The sequence below is a fragment of the Annulohypoxylon maeteangense genome, assembly GCF_022496945.1.
Source record: "Annulohypoxylon maeteangense strain CBS 123835 unplaced genomic scaffold GGS22scaffold_15, whole genome shotgun sequence".
Taxonomy (NCBI): domain Eukaryota; kingdom Fungi; phylum Ascomycota; class Sordariomycetes; order Xylariales; family Hypoxylaceae; genus Annulohypoxylon; species Annulohypoxylon maeteangense.
Window position 1 is genome coordinate 376,634 of NW_025953262.1, and position 18,832 is coordinate 395,465.

General features: G+C 47.1%; 4 protein-coding genes across 4 annotated transcripts; 1 reads left to right on the forward strand and 3 right to left on the reverse strand.

Moving 5' to 3' along the window:
* The first annotated feature begins 1,938 nt into the window (after nucleotides 1-1,938).
* GGS22DRAFT_169583 (glycoside hydrolase family 128 protein) lies at nucleotides 1,939-4,140 on the forward strand. Its single transcript, XM_047962338.1, has one exon. It carries the CDS (start codon nucleotides 2,620-2,622, stop codon nucleotides 3,841-3,843), a length of 1,224 nt encoding a protein of 407 aa, XP_047816324.1. The 5' UTR covers nucleotides 1,939-2,619; the 3' UTR covers nucleotides 3,844-4,140.
* Nucleotides 4,131-7,510, reverse strand: GGS22DRAFT_169587 (uncharacterized protein). Its single transcript, XM_047962339.1, has 12 exons — nucleotides 7,409-7,510; nucleotides 6,728-7,241; nucleotides 6,622-6,675; nucleotides 6,399-6,541; nucleotides 6,235-6,264; nucleotides 6,106-6,178; nucleotides 6,013-6,049; nucleotides 5,862-5,952; nucleotides 5,770-5,806; nucleotides 5,602-5,710; nucleotides 5,455-5,525; nucleotides 4,131-5,398 (listed from the first exon to the last, which is right to left on the reverse strand). The coding sequence occupies exons 2-12, from the start codon at nucleotides 6,849-6,851 to the stop codon at nucleotides 4,446-4,448; spliced, it is 1,722 nt and encodes a 573-aa protein (XP_047816325.1). The 5' UTR covers nucleotides 6,852-7,241; nucleotides 7,409-7,510; the 3' UTR covers nucleotides 4,131-4,445.
* Nucleotides 7,511-8,020: 510 nt separating this feature from the next.
* GGS22DRAFT_169589 (uncharacterized protein) lies at nucleotides 8,021-10,587 on the reverse strand. Its single transcript, XM_047962340.1, has 3 exons — nucleotides 9,858-10,587; nucleotides 8,849-9,801; nucleotides 8,021-8,796 (listed from the first exon to the last, which is right to left on the reverse strand). The coding sequence occupies exons 1-3, from the start codon at nucleotides 10,104-10,106 to the stop codon at nucleotides 8,424-8,426; spliced, it is 1,575 nt and encodes a 524-aa protein (XP_047816326.1). The 5' UTR covers nucleotides 10,107-10,587; the 3' UTR covers nucleotides 8,021-8,423.
* A 2,510-nt stretch (nucleotides 10,588-13,097) lies between these two features.
* Nucleotides 13,098-14,418, reverse strand: GGS22DRAFT_45207 (CAP Gly-rich domain-containing protein). Its single transcript, XM_047967114.1, has 2 exons — nucleotides 13,913-14,418; nucleotides 13,098-13,728 (listed from the first exon to the last, which is right to left on the reverse strand). The coding sequence occupies exons 1-2, from the start codon at nucleotides 14,147-14,149 to the stop codon at nucleotides 13,240-13,242; spliced, it is 726 nt and encodes a 241-aa protein (XP_047816327.1). The 5' UTR covers nucleotides 14,150-14,418; the 3' UTR covers nucleotides 13,098-13,239.
* Nucleotides 14,419-18,832: the final 4,414 nt, after the last annotated feature.

Genomic DNA, 18,832 nt, shown 5'->3' on the forward strand with positions numbered 1-18,832 from the left:
AGGGGGTAATCGATCCTCCAGGATCGGCCGATTAGCGTTCAAAGAAAGAAAAGTTAAGCTTTGATATGCTGTTACAATCTGACAGGGGCATGGAACCCTGAAACTTTGGATCATTGGAAGATTGGAGAAGCTGCTGTTCGACATGGAAGCCACGAGCATGTCAACATTGTCCTAAGCTCGATTGCTCGGTCGGCTTTTAGATTCGTGTATGGCAACGCATGTGGTGTCGCAACTTCATGAGTAGCGAAATTATCTCGAAAGTAATTTCGTTTTATTTGTTTCACTGAACGACGAACGTGTCCCACAAACCACGTCATTCGTAGGGCAAGGCTTCTTAATTCTTTCCTTCAATTTTCTCAATTTTCGCAAGGGGTCTGTGTAGATCCCCGGTCTGCCGGTAACACTACGTGTGTCCACGTAAGACGCTAGGCCCGAATAGAAGCAAGGCGTAAGCACAATGGAGGAGAAAAGCGTTGACCATTCCAGCCCATCTTGGTCTGGATGGCTGTCACCTCAACCCCCCCAACCCCTAAGGTCCACACGTGGATCGAATGGAATATTGGCCGAGTGGAAGCGCTGTGTGTAGTTGAGACCGCCACTGACTGCATTTGGCAAGAAAAAAGAGCGCGCGGCAGGTTGATGAGAAAGTTGGTTTGCTTTTTACTTTCCTTGACTTTACAAAGGGTCCTTTGTAAATAAACCAAGGCTCAACCAAGACTCGGCGTCCGCGACAAACACTGGGATAGGGATATCTTCCTATTAAAGTAAAGTCTCGAGATGCAGCATAACGCTCGATTCGTATTTTGCAACTTTCCCCTCACGCATTCTAGAAAAGTTGGAAGAGATACATAGAGCCCTAGTGTTTGCTAACCGGTTTAAGTTATTGCATGATTATGTATCGCACATATAAAATGGTGGTGGGAGATACATCACCTATACAGATTCGTAAACCTGTAACAACCCCTGAATCCTCCCACCCATCAGCTCATGGCTGTTCGTGTTGAGCGGTCTATGTGTGCCTTGTTCCTGCAGCTTTAGAAAGGTACCTGCATGTGCTACGTAAGAAGATGCCCAGTCTGACCTGGCGCAGGACCACATTTGAAGGCCGATGGTTGGATGGTTTTTACGATTTGATTGGCTATTCTTAGGCTACTGGTCGGCGGCCATTTTGTAAATATGACACAGACTGTAAATGTTTTTCAAAATTGAACAGTTACCGATAAAACAGAATTATGTCTAGAAGGGATATGTCAATATAGTTGAATTGTTTTGAAATATTGTGATCTTTGTGCAGCATTCAACCTTGGAAATGTTCAAGCATTCAAGGAAATCTAGATCCTGTGCCCCTCTATAAAAGTACTAAAAGTACTAAAGGTAATAAAAGAAATGATTATCCTGCGCAAAAAGTATGGATGTATTTTTATAACAGCAGCCATTGTCTAAATGTGGCCAATAGGAATCAATGGCTCAGGTCAGGTTTTCATCCGAACAGTTGGAATGGCGGGCGGACAGGCGGACAGGCGGGTAGATGCTGTAGATACTTCAGATGACACGGTAACAATAACGAATCGATTTGCGCTAATCGTCTTGATTCTAGTGTAGGCAATTGCAAGATCTTCCGTGCGCTCAGTCTAGGGTACGACTTCTTCTAGTCTTGGCATTGAAACCGACCCTAAATAGCGCCAGTCGCAGCTGTCGTAGTTGAAAAGCCTAGAAAAAAGCCGCTAGGAGAAACTGTTAGCGGTTGGCTAGGAAGGTCTAGCCAGTGACAGGGCAGAAGGGGCTCCTGATCTTCCTTGTCTCTTACCCCTGGGACCGGCTGGGACCCATAGACCCACTCCACGTACATGCCCCACACACATCCCGATTTGCTGAACTTTGTAAGTTCGTCTTGTCTGTCTGGGTCGTCCCTAACCGTCAGTCAACCTCTTCTCTCTTACAACTTCTTCAGTAAGCGACATAAAACGCTGGGCGTGAATAAATTCTTCCCACCTTTTTTCTTTCGTTCACTCCTTTCAACCCACAGTACCGTATTTCTCTCCTTTTCCAACCGAGAATTACTCCTCCCATTCTCGCCCCCACACATTCATTTCTTGTTGTACATTTCCACATAAGGTCGCCAGCTTCGACCCATTCATTAACCTCACCTCGTTCTTTGTGGTTGACATCGATTTAAGAAGACGACGTCCTTAGTCAGTCAACTTCGTTTGTGTCCATTGTCCTTCCGTCACACGTCACACGCACACTCACGCGACCTAACCACAACTAACACGCATTGTCCAAGGGTGCAATATCAATCCTCATCAAACTCGCATCATTCCTTCTGCGTCTTTGATAGACTGCACGACCTGGTTCCCGTCCGTCTCATCATCAGTATCACAACTGCGCAGAGCGTACTACACCCCGTCGACAAATTCATTCATTTCTCTGACACGATACTTTCGTTCGTCGTCTTACCCTCCTTTGACTGGACTGCTGGCACCTTAACACTCCTTCAACGGAATTGTAACATCAACATAGAATAAGGGAACATACCAAGTACCTACTGTACCAAATCTATCTCACCAAGAACATAGAATTTTAGATCATCCAACATCCCCCAAGGAAAAACTTTTCAAGATGCTTTCCAAGGCCACCATTCTTGCGCTTTGCGCCGCCGCCTCAGTGAAGGAAGTCGCCGCTGGCCCCTTTCACCGCCACATTCATCCAAAGAGAGAGATCGTGTGGGCCGAAACTGACACTGTTGTTGTCACTGATTATGTGACGATGACTGTTACTGCGGGTGAGGAAGGACCCACCGCCGAGGCCGTCCCGACTTCCTCATCGGCCGAGGTTGAGGCCGCATCCGAGCCCACTACTTCCCTCGCTAGCCCTACCACATTGCCAACGACAAGCCCTGCGGCTGCTGTGCCTACCTCGGCCCCCACCACCATCGTTACCGTGGTCAAGTCTTCCTCTTCATCTGCCGTCGAGACCCCTACCACCAGCTCTGTTGCTGTGGCCTCGCCCGTCGTGCACGATACCCCCACGACCACTGCTCAAGCTTCAGTTGCGGCAGTTGCCAGCACTACGTCATCTGCTGCTGCAGCCGAGTCATCGGTTACTACCTCTTCGACATCTAGCTCTTCCACGGGTAAGCGAGGTGCTGCGTACAATGATGCCAGCCTTGTTAGCACCGTCTTAGGCTTGGGTGGCAAGCTCTCGTGGGCATACAACTGGACCCCTGACCCCAACGGCCTCAAGGATAGCGTTATGTACTACCCTATGCTTTGGTCCACCGGATCCGACCACTCTACTGGTTGGGATACCAAGGCCGAGGCCGCTATTGCTCGAGGATCCACTGCCTTCCTCAGCTTCAACGAACCTGACATTAGCAGCCAAGCTAACATGTCGCCTGCGGATGCCGCTGCCGGACACAAACAGTACTTCGCCAAATACGCTGGTAAGGTCAAGATCAGTTCCCCTGCTATTTCTAGCAGCGAGAGCTCCGGCCAGGGTATCGACTGGCTCAACCAATTCTTCACCGCTTGCAACGGCGAATGCCAGGTCGACTTCTGTGCCGCACATTGGTACGGACCTGGTGGCACGGACGGTGCTACCCTATTCTTGAACCACATTACGAAGGTGCATGAGGCTTGCGAGAACAAGAACGTCTGGGTTACCGAGTTCGCAGCACAGAGCGGCGATGTAAACACCTTCATGAAGACCGTCGTTGACAAGTTGGAGAGCGACGACTACAGCTTCGTCGAGAAATACTCGTACTTCTGGCTCAGCGAAGGCAGCCTCATGAACTCGACTTCGACACTGAGTGACTTCGGCGAGATCTTCGCCGGCACTGCGTAAATAAATTACTCATTTTGAGTAGCACTACTTCTATTCTAACACAACTTCTTGTTCCATGATTTTTAGGGGGGAGGGCTTCTGCATCGCGATGGATTACCAAAAATCGGAACTTTACTTCTTTGTACATACTTCGGCTCATATCGAGTCTCCGGTAGATATCTGGTTGTATGGGGTCACCCCCGCCAGGATCTAGTCTGGTTTACATGGAGGATGGGAATCTCAGGAATCAGGGTAGGATTCATGAAGATACGGGGACACAACGAAATCAATGAAAATTGAAGCTTTTAGTCAAACTAAGTGATTAACCTTTTAAGTCATCAAGCAATGTGAAATGATCACGATGTGTCCTGTATCCATATGAAGTATCCGATACATGAAGCGGTAAATGATAAGGAGTACATCATAGACCTAAAACTAGTATTTTCCAGACACTTTTCCAATTCAACACAAACGATATGCTCATCATTAAACATTACCACAAGCAGGTACATTTAATTCTTATTCCGACCCATTCTATTTCCCTTACTCCTCTTTCACTATTCCTTTACTGACAATACCTATATACTGAGCTTAATCAAAAACAATCAACCCCGATAAAAACATCAAATCCAACCCCCCGAATCGGCCCCGTCCCCATCCTCCATCACCACTAAATTGTGCCACGGCAGTTCCTCCTCGTCCCCTTCAAACGCTAACTCGCTAATCCGGTACCGCGACACCGATCCCGGCCCCCGTGTCCGCGATACGGTTCGCGATATCCTCGTCGTCGTCCCCGGCGATGTGGGCGTGCGCGGGAGCGGCGGCGGCGGCGGAGATGTAGGTGAGCTGGGCGAAGCGAATGTTAACGCCGGGACTGCGGGTGGGGGAGGGGAGGTCGGCGCTCGTCGGTCCCGGTATCGTCGGATTCGCTCGAGGTCCGCGGCTACGGCTGCGGAGACGGAGGAAGGGGTTGCTGGGGGTGGGGGCGAGATTGGTTTGGTTGGGGAGAGGGGTGCCGGGACGAGGTCGAGGTCGGTTATTTGTGCTTGCGTGTGCGTGTGTGTCCGGGTTAGGGTGCTTAGCCAGGACCGGTCTGGAGCTTTGTCTTTGTCTTTGCTGGGTTTGCGGCTTTGGCTGCGGTTTCGGCTGGTGGTGCGACTTGGGTTTCGGCTTGGGTTTCGGCTTGGGGTTGGGCTTGGGGGGTTCGAGGGCGTCTTTCTGCCGAGGTTGATTTCTACCGGGATCGGTTTCGGGATCGGGGTTAGGATTGTGGAGTCTGTGGGCTCGTCGAGGGATGTGGACTCGTGCTTGTGGCTGGTTGCGCTGGTTGAGGGCGCGTCTGGTGGGTCGGGGTCCCCGAAGATGTGCTCGTATTGAGAGGTGCTGGTTGTTTTTAAGGGGAGCGATATCGCGAGTTTTTTGGTGTTGCGGCGGGGAAGGGGAGTTGGTGCTGGAGGTGCGGGCGGGCGGTATGAGGTGTGCTTGTCGTGGGAGCTGAAGGATGGTGAGGTGTTGGCGTTCGTGTTCCAGGGGTCGTGGCGCGTGGTCCATTGGATTACGAGGGCGGAGAAGAGGACTGTTATTTGGGTTAATAGGTAGGCGAGAGGATAGGGGAAAGGGGTAGGTACTTACTATCTGCATTGCAACAAGTGAGGAATACCCATCCCGGCTCGCCGTCGAGGACCATGAGGACTATAAGATTTCTTGAAGTGGGAGTTAGATTAACTATCACTGATTTCTATCGTAACAACGGCCTTCCACGATCGAACAAGTACGTACATTACGGTCGAAGTAGTCGTGCATAGAGCACCGATGAAAGTCCGCATAGCTACATTACGTAGTCTAGGGCTGGATGGGGCGTTGGATATGTTTTGAAACCCGTTTACACCTAAAGATTGAAAAGTCAGGTAATCCATTAGATGACTTCATGATATATAGTTGTCCTACCTCGTAAGGGGTTTAGGAATAGGATCGTGAGGTAGACCTATGATACCGGTTCAGCGTCTTATAAGTACTTCAAAGCATACACAATACCATACAATTACCACAATATCAAGAGTTATGAGAGGAATGAGACCTTGCCTCCCTATTCCGATGATACACCGTCCGTCTTCCAGGCGCGCAGAACGACTGTTTAGTTAGCGGATTTACGAAGTTTTTCTTTATACGGAGGTCTTCAATTTGACTTACTAGACGAAATTTAAGATGGAAATTATTCCATGCACGGCTGTTGCAAGTTGGTAAGCTAAACATAATATAATGAACGATGTATATAAGCCTTACTTAGTACTCCGAACGAGTTGAAAAGATACAGTTTGGATTCAAGTCTCCTTTTAGGACCACCTCGGATGATGAACTGAGTTTTAGACGTGAGTCTTCATGTTTATCTAAGGGTGAAAATAGAGGACCTACCTCTTTTTCAATAAGAAATATGTATATCAACTATATGACCCAGAACGTGAGCCAAGGGTGCATTATCTCTGCAAAAGGGGTTAAATTCTTACAACCTAAGACTTCTGTTAGAATGGTAATATTAAGCAAGTACATAAATGGTAAGAGGTATTGGGGTGAACACGAACTTTGGTGGACATATAGCAGAAGAGATAGGAGAGGATGGCAGCTGAGCAGACGCCCTCATTCATGTCGATGCCTATGCCATAGTTGATGATACCCGTCGCGAACACGAACGTCCACGAATCAACATAGAGGGTAAAAACCACTATGAATGGGATCTTCTACGTTAGCATCAAATGTGTATTGCTCGGATATGATCTTGTTCCTAGATAGAGCTAGGCTTACACCACGCGACGGACGGGAGATGCCACCAAGTCTTCACGGCAAGGGACCTCTGTGCTATCCTTATCATTAGCGCCCCGTTTTCCGAGGCACGGGGCGGAATACGAACTGAGGAACCACGATAGGATAGAGATGGCGCTGGTAAACAATATCACACCGATGACGGTACCGGCTAGGGGTGGCGGTGTCGTTGACGATGGAACCTCATTCCGATAAAATAGGAGTGAGGCCATATCGTATATGCTACCCGATCGCTTGTCGCTTAGTAGATTATTACATAAATGACCTCGAAATTAGGAAGGGCAACCCGGGAGGAGAAACGGAGAGGAGAGAGGAAGGAAATGTCAGGGACCGCCCACGGGGTGCGCTAAGTGGAAGAATATGGCGTGTGCCATTTCGACACGGCACACATAGAGTTCATCTATTCTACCATCACATCGGAGAAAAGGTTATCGATCGATATATTTAAGGTCGCGTTGCCTACCCTATCGTTCTCGGCGAATGTTATTTCGGACGATGGTTTAAGGTTGAAGATAGAGTCCGAGGGACTAGGCAAATCGAGTTGCTGCTAACCCGCGCTGGTTCAATTTTAACAATTACTGGTAAATCCATAGTCCCTATCTCTATAGTGTTACAATTAGAAACCAACTTATATTCATAGCAACACGCTGTATAGACGATTTGGGTCACTTAACTGTGTCTAGCGGTTGGAATTAACACAATAAAGCCTCAGCTGGGACCAGCCTTTACTTTAGACAAGGAAACAAGAACAACGAGTCGGGAGCCATACCTGATGTTAGTTTGAGTCGTTTCTCGCAACCAACCTAATAAGAGCTACACATCCTCCCACAAGCTTGGACGAGGGAAATTCCCACTCGGCTCATCGTCCCCAATTCAGGACCCGGGCACTTTTAGGTTTTCCAATCTGCATTAACGGACACACACGTCCTCCACCCCCTCTTCGTCGCCGCCACTTTTACACTGGGCTTAAGCCCAACCTTAACGCGGAAATAAGTAAGTCGATCACCCTTATCCCACTAGAGGACCCGGGTTCTTCGCGTGTGTAGTAGCGAAGCGAGAACTGCTTCCATCAGTGAGACATACATTCCCCTTCAAGGATGTGTATGGGATAAACTAAGGGATTTCGATTTATGCGGTGCTCTCTACCGAGGTAGGTATCGATCTGTAGCCATGTTAGCAGGAAATCCCTAAAATAAGACAACTGGGATATTGCTAACCATTCCGTAATACCCCCTAATGATATCCCGTATTACACATGTGGAAATGAGTAGGTAGGCTAGGTCAATTATTTTTGAATGCTTTTCCTTCAGACCAAATTTCCAAGTTAGAAACGCTCCAATTCACCCGCAACTAAATAATTAAATGTTCATGAACACTAGTGTATATGAGTGACAGGTTTATGTGATTTTATTTTGATAGCATTAACTCATGGGCTCACTCCATGCTGACTTGAGCGCAACCCATCGTCTTTCCTGTCTAACGCCAACCAAACGCTAAGCGTTTCTAATTGCAAAAGCTAGGTAGATAACCTCACGCCACAGAACGCCGGCCAATGCGATTCTTTGCTTTACGCCCTAATCTTCCAGATAAGATTTAACGCCGTTCTATCCGAGGTATTCCACGGTTATCCCACACCATCCCAATATCATCACTCGATAATCACACCCAGACCGCAGGCTCCATTACTCATCACGTACATTCATGGCTGGTGCATTACACCCATTCGGCACCTCAAGTGCATTAAGAACCTCTAGTAAGGTATTAATAAGAATTAAAGTAGATGCTCACTGATTCGAAGAGGCTGGTCCACTTGGTGGATGAGCTCTGGTCCGAATATGAAACTTCTCTCGCAGCCGATCTGAAAGTCGGGTATGTTGGCTTTGGTCCTCAGCTGAACTGGTGTCAGGAATTGCGTCTGGCTGCGACTCTCGATATTGTCGAAGAGCCAGAATGCGCTCATCAACAGAAGCGTGACGAAGCCTATTCCAATCGAGGAAACGGGATATCCGCCGTCTCTGCGGTCCGTCTCCATCATCCTCAGGGACATGTGCTGAGTGAGTATCAGCAGGGCCAGTCTCATTAGGCTGAGGCGCCTCGTTGGTAGCCTCGCCAGATTCTTCTGCTTCTTCTGCCTCACGAGGGCGTAGATCCAGCCGGCTATGGTCTCATTAGTATCAAATGCTTTAAATTACGGAGTTAAGTGACTTACCACAACGGGCATGTGCCGGAAACGTTGACTAGCCATGGATCTACACACTGTGGGTGAAATTTATGATCGCAAGGAAGCACTCGTACGTCTTGCCCGACGCTAAAATCTTCCGTGCAGATAGAGCAACCAAGATGGTCTTCCTCTGCCTGTCTACCACTCTCTTCGGTGTGATCTGAAGTGGTGGCCACAGGATTTTCAGTAACAGCTTTCGGAACGTCCTTCGTAGCTACCTCGGAAGTATTTTCAGGTTCCACATCGATTGATGTAACATCACGTTGTGTCGGCGATGCTGAGCGCGGCTGTCGGTCTCCTGAAATGCTTTCCAGTTCATTCTCCGGGTCTGGTTTTGCGGGTTGGGGATCACCAAATTTGACGATAGGCAGAGTCTCCAAAACAGCTCGTGCAAGACCTTTAGCTCGGCTCTGCCTTGGTCTTCCACCATAGCTAGCCCTCGGGCCGTATCTTTCGGGGTGACGATGTGCTCGGATAGCTCCGGTCGCGATAATAATGAGAAAGAGCAAAGTTATGAGACCAGTTATACTATATAAAATGCTCATAGCAACCGCTGAATTATTACCACCCTGGGTTTGCCCATTGTCGGTATCTGCGCCGGTATCGTTTCCTCCTGATATCGTTGCACGAACGATACCTCCCGTAGTATCCGATGTCCAGTTCTTGGTCATCCCGGCTGACTGCGGGTCGGTCATAGTCCAGATAGAAGTGAAATCTAAATCAGATCCACCTAGACCGCAACAAATTCCAGTCGTACTATAAAGTAAGATGGCTTTTGGTTGTCTGCCCATTACTGAATTTAATACGTCGTTGGAAGATATGTAGGAATCGTTGGAGTTGGAGTCGCAGGTTAAATAGGCAATGGAGTCTTTGAGGTTGAGATTATTATTGTTGTAGTTGGTCTGATCTACGACGACCATATCGCCTAGTACATGGAAAGCCTATCATGCACATTAGCGATCGCGCATCAAGATGGCTCATCCCATAAATTATTTACCCTCAAGGCATTCTCGTTGGTCTGGTTCAGCCCGGCTTCAGCCGTTAGAGGCGCAATCTTATATTCCACTCCAACCGGAACGGAATCTGAGGTCAAAGCTAGCGCCATAGAGGACTGGTCAAAATAATCGGGCAAGTCTGACATCATATTCGTGGTAGCTAACTCGGCGGATGCGACGGAAACGATAGAGGCAAGCCCGATTACGAAGGAAGCCATTTTGGCGACAGCGGCAACGGTCGACGTCGCCATGTCGGGCTCTTGTTGGCTTCCACACGATGGTCCAGCCGTTGTGGAATAGCTACCTTGATAGAGTCTAGAAAGAGAGGAAGGATCGGAACCAGGACAAGTCGATTAAGAGCAAGAGGCAATCGGATTGAGCGGACTAGTCCTTGTATGAGGACAGCCCTACCTAGCGCCACGCAAACAGGGCTGTTGTCTTTGGTGTCGCATCTCAGCACTATCTATCCTCTTCGGGGTAAGGCATGAGGTCGAGGTTCGTTCTATTGGGATATCTGAATCTTGGCGACGTTTCTTTCTTCTCTTGATCGGCAATAAGCGATTGGTACTACGGGATTTGTTGTAGATCCGGAGATATTTGAGAGACTGGGAAGAGGGAAAGGTAAGATCGGTTTGTCGGTTTGTCGGGTTGTCTAACGATAGCGACACCGTATGTATGTGTGTATGCGGTTGCGTGTGTGGTGTGTGTGTGGAAGAGTGTCAGAGTCAGGTGTATGCATGAGTTGAATGGTTTGACTTTGAGTGACAATTCGAACAAGCGCACGGGTGGGATGTGGGGAAAAGGCCGAAATGGAAAGGCGGTTTCTCAATTGTATGATTGTACGTACTTCAGCTGGGGCAGGTGGCACTTGCGGGCACTTACGGGGCACGGATTAAACGGCATTGGAATGCCAAGATCGCTTCCATGGCAACTTCCTAACTTCTCTCTCAAAAGCCTCAAGGATCCTAGTCTTATGTACTATGTCTATGAACTTTACATCTTCTTTCTTGAACAAGTACATAATCTCATGATGCGATCATACTGTATTTCATTCATGCAATGAATTATTTCAACATCTCAATTCAGTATTAATGACATCCATCATTTTATCAGTAGCAGCGAACAGACCAACGTATCAATCTACTATCATCGTGCTTGATACTCGCATCTAGGGAACATTCCGAGACGGGCATCGTTTTAGCGTCATCGTTCCTTTCAAGCAGAGCCAGCTTGGCATTTCCCAACGGCAGATCCTTCCGTGCACAGCCATTCACATATTATGCTTAGCATCTTTACTTATGTAGATATGTATGGCATGTGTAAACCTTGGGCAGATTACTGTAATTACTACACTTTACGCGCAATCTCCATGCAAGAGCAAATCGTGTGTAGGTCTCATTGGAATCTGCGTATCTGAATATGGCAACTCGGTTATCTGTAGCACCCCGCTATATAAACTCCTTCCAAGTCCCATTACCTATTCGGGCGTAGGCTCAAGACCAGGCAAAGATCATTGGTTCGCTCTAAGTGGTACTTAGTATCTTTATTTAGATCAATTCTTGAAACCCCGTAGCATGCTTACCTAACTCTTAAATGGAAAAGTATTTATTTGTCTATTCAAGTAGTAGCTTAAGTGCATATAACTCGTTATTTTGACACAAGATACAGATTTAATAGATACTGAATGTATTTACGACTTGGTCACTAATGAATCGGTATGTGACCCTGGTTTCCTAGAATCAGATTTGCTTCATAATGACATATACAGGTGCACGGGCCCTACGATCAAACCTTAATACTACATTATAGGCCTGTACAATGAATTCTAATTGGTCGGTCAGATCTAGACCTCCTAGAATCCACATCGGTCTCGGCCGCGAATTCTGAATCTAATTGTTTACAAATCTTGCCTGATATAAAGATGTCGTAATCGCATCTAGTCCCTCACCGCTGTTCACGATAAATGAAACGGTAGCGTATGTAAGTATACTATATATGCAGGCTTAACTAGTTCCAAGTTGCAAAGAAGGTCATTCTCATGTTGGAAAGCATTTACTGTTTCAAATGCATATTGCAATGTCACGATTAGTCACCCATCTACCTGGTAGGTAAATATTTCGAAGCGGTAAGATAACTGTAAGAGGGCATATGATTTGCTCGTTTATGAGAATACCTACTAGGTACGTAGATATCTAGAATGAGAGGTCCGAAAAACTCGACCACTTACAACGGCTTGTTTGGAAAGTCTATGCTCATACTCAGGTATCACGACTGTCGAGAGCCACTTTTTCCACAAACACCATCTTACTAGGAACTCCTGTTCACTTTTATATGAGTATAACATCAAGAAATAGTTCTACGGCTTCTCGGTATTCTCGGAACTGCTGTGGCACATAACTACAATCTTGGTTGCCGAGTATGCAAGTGTACGATTCACCCATGTCCTTGTCTAACTGAAGATCTGCTGCGTGTCAGATGCCAAACTCGCCCCAGAATGTCCTACATAAGCTACCCTCGGATCTAGCCTTTATCTTAAAACTCCTAAAGTAGGCACAAGATCAAGTTTTGCGACATGAGTAACCTTCTCGTGGTACGAAACGTTGTACATTGCTAATGCCGTAATGGTGTAGTTGGGTTACTAGTACAGCTGACAAGTAACAACCTTGGTTGAAACTATCCGTGGATTCGAAATAAACGAGGAGATATTTCCTCGGCGGCATTTCTTTGATTGTGCCTGATTATTGCTATCCTACAATCAATCAAGACGCGGTAGATTTAAGATAGGGGTTCATTAAATCAATAACTATATCTTGAAGCTGAATAACCTCAAACAATGCTCACAGAATACAGGAAGCATTTTACTAATCACAAAGTAGAGTTGAAGTTTACCCATTTTTCACCTAGAGCTCTCATTTTCATAGACGCCAACCTAGCTAAGTAGTACATATGTCAGATTATCGAGCCCTTGAGAACATAGATATCTACCTGATATTTACCTCCTTAAGAACGCAACTGCCAACATTTCGACAGTACTGTTAGCTCCTACAATTCAAATATTATGTATGGGAAAGGTTAAAAATCATGAGAACGGTGTGAGTATTCAATGCTTCTATTTTGGAATGACTCCCATGACATAGAATAGATATTAAATCACAACTATCACACCTATTTCCGCTCATTAAGCCTCAAGTCTAAGGCTAGTCCTGTCAGACATAAGAGATAATTCAACGTCAAGATACTAGTTTAGTCACTCATTCAATTTTCTCTCAAACTAAACTACGCGAATCGCTGTCGCTTCTATGTAACCATGTACTTGTAGTGCAAAATCAGTCTCGGGGGTAGTGGTTGCCGCATGTTATCCATATGAGAAATGAAAACATCCGGTCATATTTCTTCCATGTCTTCCAAGTCATCGAGGACAGGGTACTCGCCTACTTCGACTCTTTCTGGTCTGACAAAGACGCCATGTTTGAGTGCCGATTCGGTACCCCAATATCTAGTGCCGCTAATGCTTCCGTCGTTCTTTCCGACTGGCTCATCAAGTTGAACTCCGATCCAAGCACCTATGGATCCCGGAATCTCTTTAACTTCGCCGACATATTTGACCTCTCCTCTTCGAGAGTCATCGCCGCCGACTCTGCACCGTTTACCCACCTCTATGCCTCTACTTCCAATTTCGGCAGCAAATCCGTCAATCTTAGCCTTCTCTAGGCTGGGAGCGTCAGGATTGAAGCGACCAAGTCTTTCGGCCTTCTTCCAAGCCAATACCGAATCGGATTTCTTCTCGTACTCCTCCTCCGGCATAATGTATTTCTCAACCCCGGAGGTATCATTGAAGTTCAGCTTGGCGCTAGCTGGCCGAGTATCAACGATCTTTGCAATATGATTAGTAGATATCCAAAGGCCGCGTATTATTGTGAGCAGAATATTGGTGTGTAATCATGTCTGGGCTTTTTGACAAGATGACACGTATTTATGATATAGGGTGCTTCCGCGGCAACGACTGGCTCGATGGGTAGCCTATATGCAGCATCTATGATAACCAAATTTCACTTACATGCAGTTCTGCATAAGCAGATAGGGGAAAGTTTGACAGAACCGTTGTGTCTTCATCTACAGCCTCGACGGCTATGGTTTCCTTGGAGGCAGTCTTCAAGCTAATGCGCTGAGACGACGGAGGGATCCCCGTCACAGGTTCAAGTTTCCTCTTCAGTTGGCTGATCGACCATGATGGCGTGATTCTCCTTTCAGAGGCCGAATTCTCGGAGATGACTTGCAACGGGATATCCGCCATTGTTCGCCTTTCCTTGTCTGGCTTGTGGCGAATATCTAGACGAGATGAGTGCGTGCTGAAAGGCGTATCAAGGCCGACGATCGGGTAATTTCGATAGGATTAGCGGGATCACGCACGTCCTATTCCAGCAACAGCGGCACACCGGGCTGCAAGGTATGCACTGCAGAAGTGAGGCTCTCGATCTTGGGGTTCACGCCTAGATTCCCCACAGCGGGCTCGGTAAGGACCCTTGCTTCAGAGACGCAAGATGTACTCGGGCCGCACAATAGCTATGCAGCGACGGCCAAGACTCCGGAAATCTGTTGAGAACACGAGAATGTTGGGCAATAGGTGCATATATGATGGCGAATTTATGGTGTATGGGCTATATGTGATGTGTGCAGTAGCAGCAGTATAATTGCAAAAACGGAGATGTAGTTGGAGAAGAAGGCTATGGAAAGAATAGCCCAGCAATCCAGCAATCGATGTATTTTCAACCCTTGCCCACGCAGCCACGGTATGTCACGGTACGGTGCCTGGTAGTGGAGGCTGCTAGGCTGCTAGGTTGCAACCGCCCAGGGTTTAGAGCTTAAAAGGGAAGTGTTAGGTAGTACGGCCAACCTGTAGCAAGGGCCAACAAGCGCAAGCGCAACTAAGAAACCGCCACAATTTGCTGCAAGCCACAAATGTTTATGAACTGTCGCTTGCATTAAAAGTGCACATAGAACACATCGTCATACCTACTAATAATGCAATTTATGTACTGCACCCCCACAATGGCAGGTACATCTCCGGCAGCTGCATGGGAGATTTTATTATGAACCTTGAATGTCACTATGGCGTCTTTAGTCAGTTATCCAGATCAAGTTTATTTTTGGCTTTCTTTACTTTTTTCAATCATCGATCGTACGACGAATCTCAAAACGGTATCGCCATGCATACCGACCTGATTCAATTTGCAGCATTGCAGCAGGGAACCCGCGTAATATGCAGGTAACGCATTGTTAGCACACTACGCCAAAACATCGTGAAATGAAATTCGATCTCACACGACCGCTGACGTCTGTGACCCGTCCAGCCAGGCCAGGTTCCAGCCAGGTATCCGAGATCCAATGCTTGTCACGTAGGACAAACGAATCTGAAATAGGGGACCAAAGATTTGGGATGACGCCGTTTGCATCATTATCTCAGCATCCCCTGAAGATCCAACTCATCGGGTATCACGACAGATCTCGTCACCAGAATCGAACATATCCGGCCTCATCGAGTTTCCTTCTCATGCAATCGAACAGAAAGCATAAGAAGACATAAGATCTTGCACATAATACCTACCGGCATGCCTAAAAAGAACGCGGAATATGACACGCCATTTCGGCATCATTGTCACCTTTCCGCCCCCCACGTATGATTCAATTGCTTACAAGACTTCGATAGTTCCGGCAGCGAACCGGCGATCCTAAAACAGATCTATCAATCTCATTAGGGCGAGGCGCACACGTTCAGCCGCTTGACGGGCTGTCGACTTCGCGGGGAAAACCCGGAGCCGGGATCCAAGAAGTCCAGGAACACAGACCCGAGCAAACAGAAAGCTCTTTAGGTGTCCTAAGTATCCTCGAAATCTTGGTTATCATAATGGTCCCTAGTAGTTGACAAGTCACATCTCGGTTGACGCTACGCCACCCGCGCCCAGGCTGACACCTTAATGTATGTATGTATCTACCCATGCTCCATTTCCCCTTTCGTCCACACCACAGCCCTAAATGGAATCATTGTTCGTCTTATACTGGGAGCTCATGTGGCTCGAGATGCTGTCTTAGGCTACGGGCGTTAGATGAGCACACCAAGACCTCAAGGTAATATATCTAACACGAACGGCGTAGGCTCATCACGGGGGGCGAATATGCGTTGTTCCTGCCGGATGGTCCCGGCATCTATGACATTGTTCACCGCTTCGCCGTTGGCGGTCAGTTCTGTCTGCTGTCAATGTCCGACCCAAGAATGAGAGATACTACCGTCTTGCCGTCTCATTTTTGGCTTGCTGTATCATGCCATATGCTTCGGCATAGTCTTAATAGGGCAAAATAGCCAGTACTCACTTCCCGGGATTCACCTCAGGTGTCAGGCAGCATTGAGGCTTTTATTTGTTCGTTTCTCGTTGCGCCCTAACCATTGATTGTCGTTTGCCTGAGAGCCTCCAAAGCCACGACATAATAATAGCCGAACTTATGGGACGAAGCCACGGCGTTGCGGCTAGACGGGCATCAACGGGTCCTATGTATGTATGTACGGCAGGAAACAATTAAAGCAAGCCATCGATGCAAAGCCAACGCAGTTACCCAGGTGCAAACGGGCAAAACGGGCAAAGCGCGCAGAAGGGTTGGAAAGTACCTACCGGGACCTGAACCATTAAGGTACCGTAGCGGCAAAGGGTGTTTCCTCAAAATGGTTGTTTTACTGTACAATGATTTTACTCAGGGAAATGATTTCATATCCTGGAACGATTTCCCGTTTTAGCGCTAGGGCCACAATTCTATTCGCTAAACTTAGCTAAACCTTATATAGAGTTCCAAACCTTACTCTTTCAGTCACTAGTGGGACTGGCCACCCCACCAAGACTACTTAGCTCAGTTGTAATGCGCGTTTACCACACGTATGCATTGCAGAAGGGCCTGGGTTCGAGCCCTACCCTTTTTAAAATTTTAGGTTTTTCAAAAGTACCCTTGTATCTTTTACCCACTTTTCAATTATTTCAACCAATCAGAATCTAGTATTTTAAAGTCATTGCATGGAAGGAAATCGTTGCAGCCCAGGAAATCATTCTCTGAAAAGAAACGTTACCCTCCAACCGTATCGTTATTATAATTTGAAACCATTTCATCTACCCACCCACTCCCGCTGTGGTAGCTTACGTAGACAGCTAGGCAATAGGTAGGTACGGCGAAGTTGGGGATTTCCAATGGGCATCAAGGAACTGTCAGATAAAATTGGTGGCTGATAGTTGGGGGCTGACGAGCCCAACTAGACGGTCCCGGGGTTTACTGGCCCATCGGAATTCCTTACAGACCGGTTCGATTCAAGCCTAGGCCGAAAGGTAGAGAATACCTACCTACGTACCTACATACATACGCCTTGCCTCACTTGACCTCGAACGTTGCACGTCAATCAGTCCACCGGCCTCTCAGCACGGCCACATTATGTACGCCTTGCATCGTCCGGCGACTAGGTAGTTCACGATACGACCAACGGTTATGACATACATACATATCTATCTTAGGCGTCATGAACATGCTCTTTTCTTCTTAATCCTTCGAACGTTCGGGATTTGATTCCGGATCTGTTCCTCGTATATATCCCTCTCTAGGGCTGCTCCCGTCATTAGCAAGAAGCCAACAGAAATCACGATATATACCCTAAACCCTAGTAAGATCGTAGTGCGCTTCTTGTTAATTGATTGACAAACGGGAGAAGCAAAAAGAAAAGTACATACCTGAGATATGCTCCGCTTCATTCGGGCAGCAACAGTCGGTAAACGATCAATTTTCTCCTCATCCACACCATCCACACCCCCCCACGCCTTACGCTTCACGCTTCACACTTCCCACCAATCTGGGACAGGCATAGAAGTGACGATAAAAAGTGCAAGATTCTTTGACGGCATGCCGCTTCATTCTCGTCATAGAAAAGAAGTTGATATCGATGTAGTACAATATCTATGCTGGTCACAGAGAGCTGCAGCAAAAGTACATATAGATAAGTAGATAGATTGCGCTAGCTACGATGCTCGCAGCACTTGCATACATATGTAATGCACTTACAGAACGCAGTACAATGCGATTATATCATGCAGATACATATCACATACCTACTTATACACTAAGTAGGTACTTAGGACCTAGGTAGATACTTACATAGTAGGTATAGACGTGTTCTTTTTCCTTCGTTCTTCTACTGGCACTCCTCCCCTGCTTGTCTGCCCGACATTCTATTGAGGATTAGGTATGGTCCCTGAATTCGCGCGTAGCGCACGCGATCCATCATCTGGGATGGGCAGCAGGGCCAGCAAACTCCTCAACATAAGAGGTTCGCCCTCCGTCTTCTTTTTTCTAAAAGCGAGGAACCGGACAGGGGTTATGGTCCTATCAGAAATTGGTAAGGCAAACAAACAGCGCAGTTCTTGATGAGGTGTACGTGTAAGATTTTTATTTTATTTTTTGACAAGCATGAGCATCATGTGTGCGGATGGACCCAAACCAGCTTTTCCTAATCATTGTGATGCGTATCGGCAAAGTAGATCATGGTTCATGGCAGTTGTTTTAATGGCGTGCATGAAAACAGACATGGAAGGCTGAAGTTCGGTACCGCCTTACCTTTACTTGGCAGTGACGTGTGTAGGGGAAAGGGGAGGGATAAAAGAGGAAGAAGGGAAGGTTGAGGTATGGATTTATTGGATTGGATTGTTGTATTGTAGGTACCTACTACAACCACCGCCACCACCGCTATACCAAAGCTATACTAAAGCTATACTATACTCGCTATACGTCGTTGTCCTCCTTGTCCTCCTAAGAAACGGATACCCATCCATCTTTAAATAATCACTGTCAACTATAACCTACCTACCTATATCCACGATGCATGCTAAGTCTGCTGACCGCCAGTTCATCGGATCCAGAGATCGCTATTCCCGGTGACCCGGAAACACTCATT

What these genes read in the sequence shown, in the direction of transcription:
- GGS22DRAFT_169583 (XM_047962338.1), top strand. Translation starts at nt 2,620, where the DNA reads ATGCTTTCCAAGGCCACCATTCTTGCGCTTTGCGCCGCCGCCTCAGTG.
- GGS22DRAFT_169587 (XM_047962339.1), bottom strand. Translation starts at nt 6,851, where the DNA reads ATGGCCTCACTCCTATTTTATCGGAATGAGGTTCCATCGTCAACGACA. An exon ending in CTCTTGATATTGTGGTAATT is followed by an intron (nt 5,807 to 5,861) that starts GTATGGTATTGT and finishes CCGGTATCATAG; the next exon opens with GTCTACCTCACGATCCTATT. An exon ending in ATTCCTAAACCCCTTACGAG is followed by an intron (nt 5,711 to 5,769) that starts GTAGGACAACTA and finishes TTCAATCTTTAG; the next exon opens with GTGTAAACGGGTTTCAAAAC.
- GGS22DRAFT_169589 (XM_047962340.1), bottom strand. Translation starts at nt 10,106, where the DNA reads ATGGCGACGTCGACCGTTGCCGCTGTCGCCAAAATGGCTTCCTTCGTA. An exon ending in CCAACGAGAATGCCTTGAGG is followed by an intron (nt 9,802 to 9,857) that starts GTAAATAATTTA and finishes TGTGCATGATAG; the next exon opens with GCTTTCCATGTACTAGGCGA. An exon ending in TCCGGCACATGCCCGTTGTG is followed by an intron (nt 8,797 to 8,848) that starts GTAAGTCACTTA and finishes ATGAGACCATAG; the next exon opens with CCGGCTGGATCTACGCCCTC.
- GGS22DRAFT_45207 (XM_047967114.1), bottom strand. Translation starts at nt 14,149, where the DNA reads ATGGCGGATATCCCGTTGCAAGTCATCTCCGAGAATTCGGCCTCTGAA. An exon ending in CTGCTTATGCAGAACTGCAT is followed by an intron (nt 13,729 to 13,912) that starts GTAAGTGAAATT and finishes CATATTGCAAAG; the next exon opens with ATCGTTGATACTCGGCCAGC.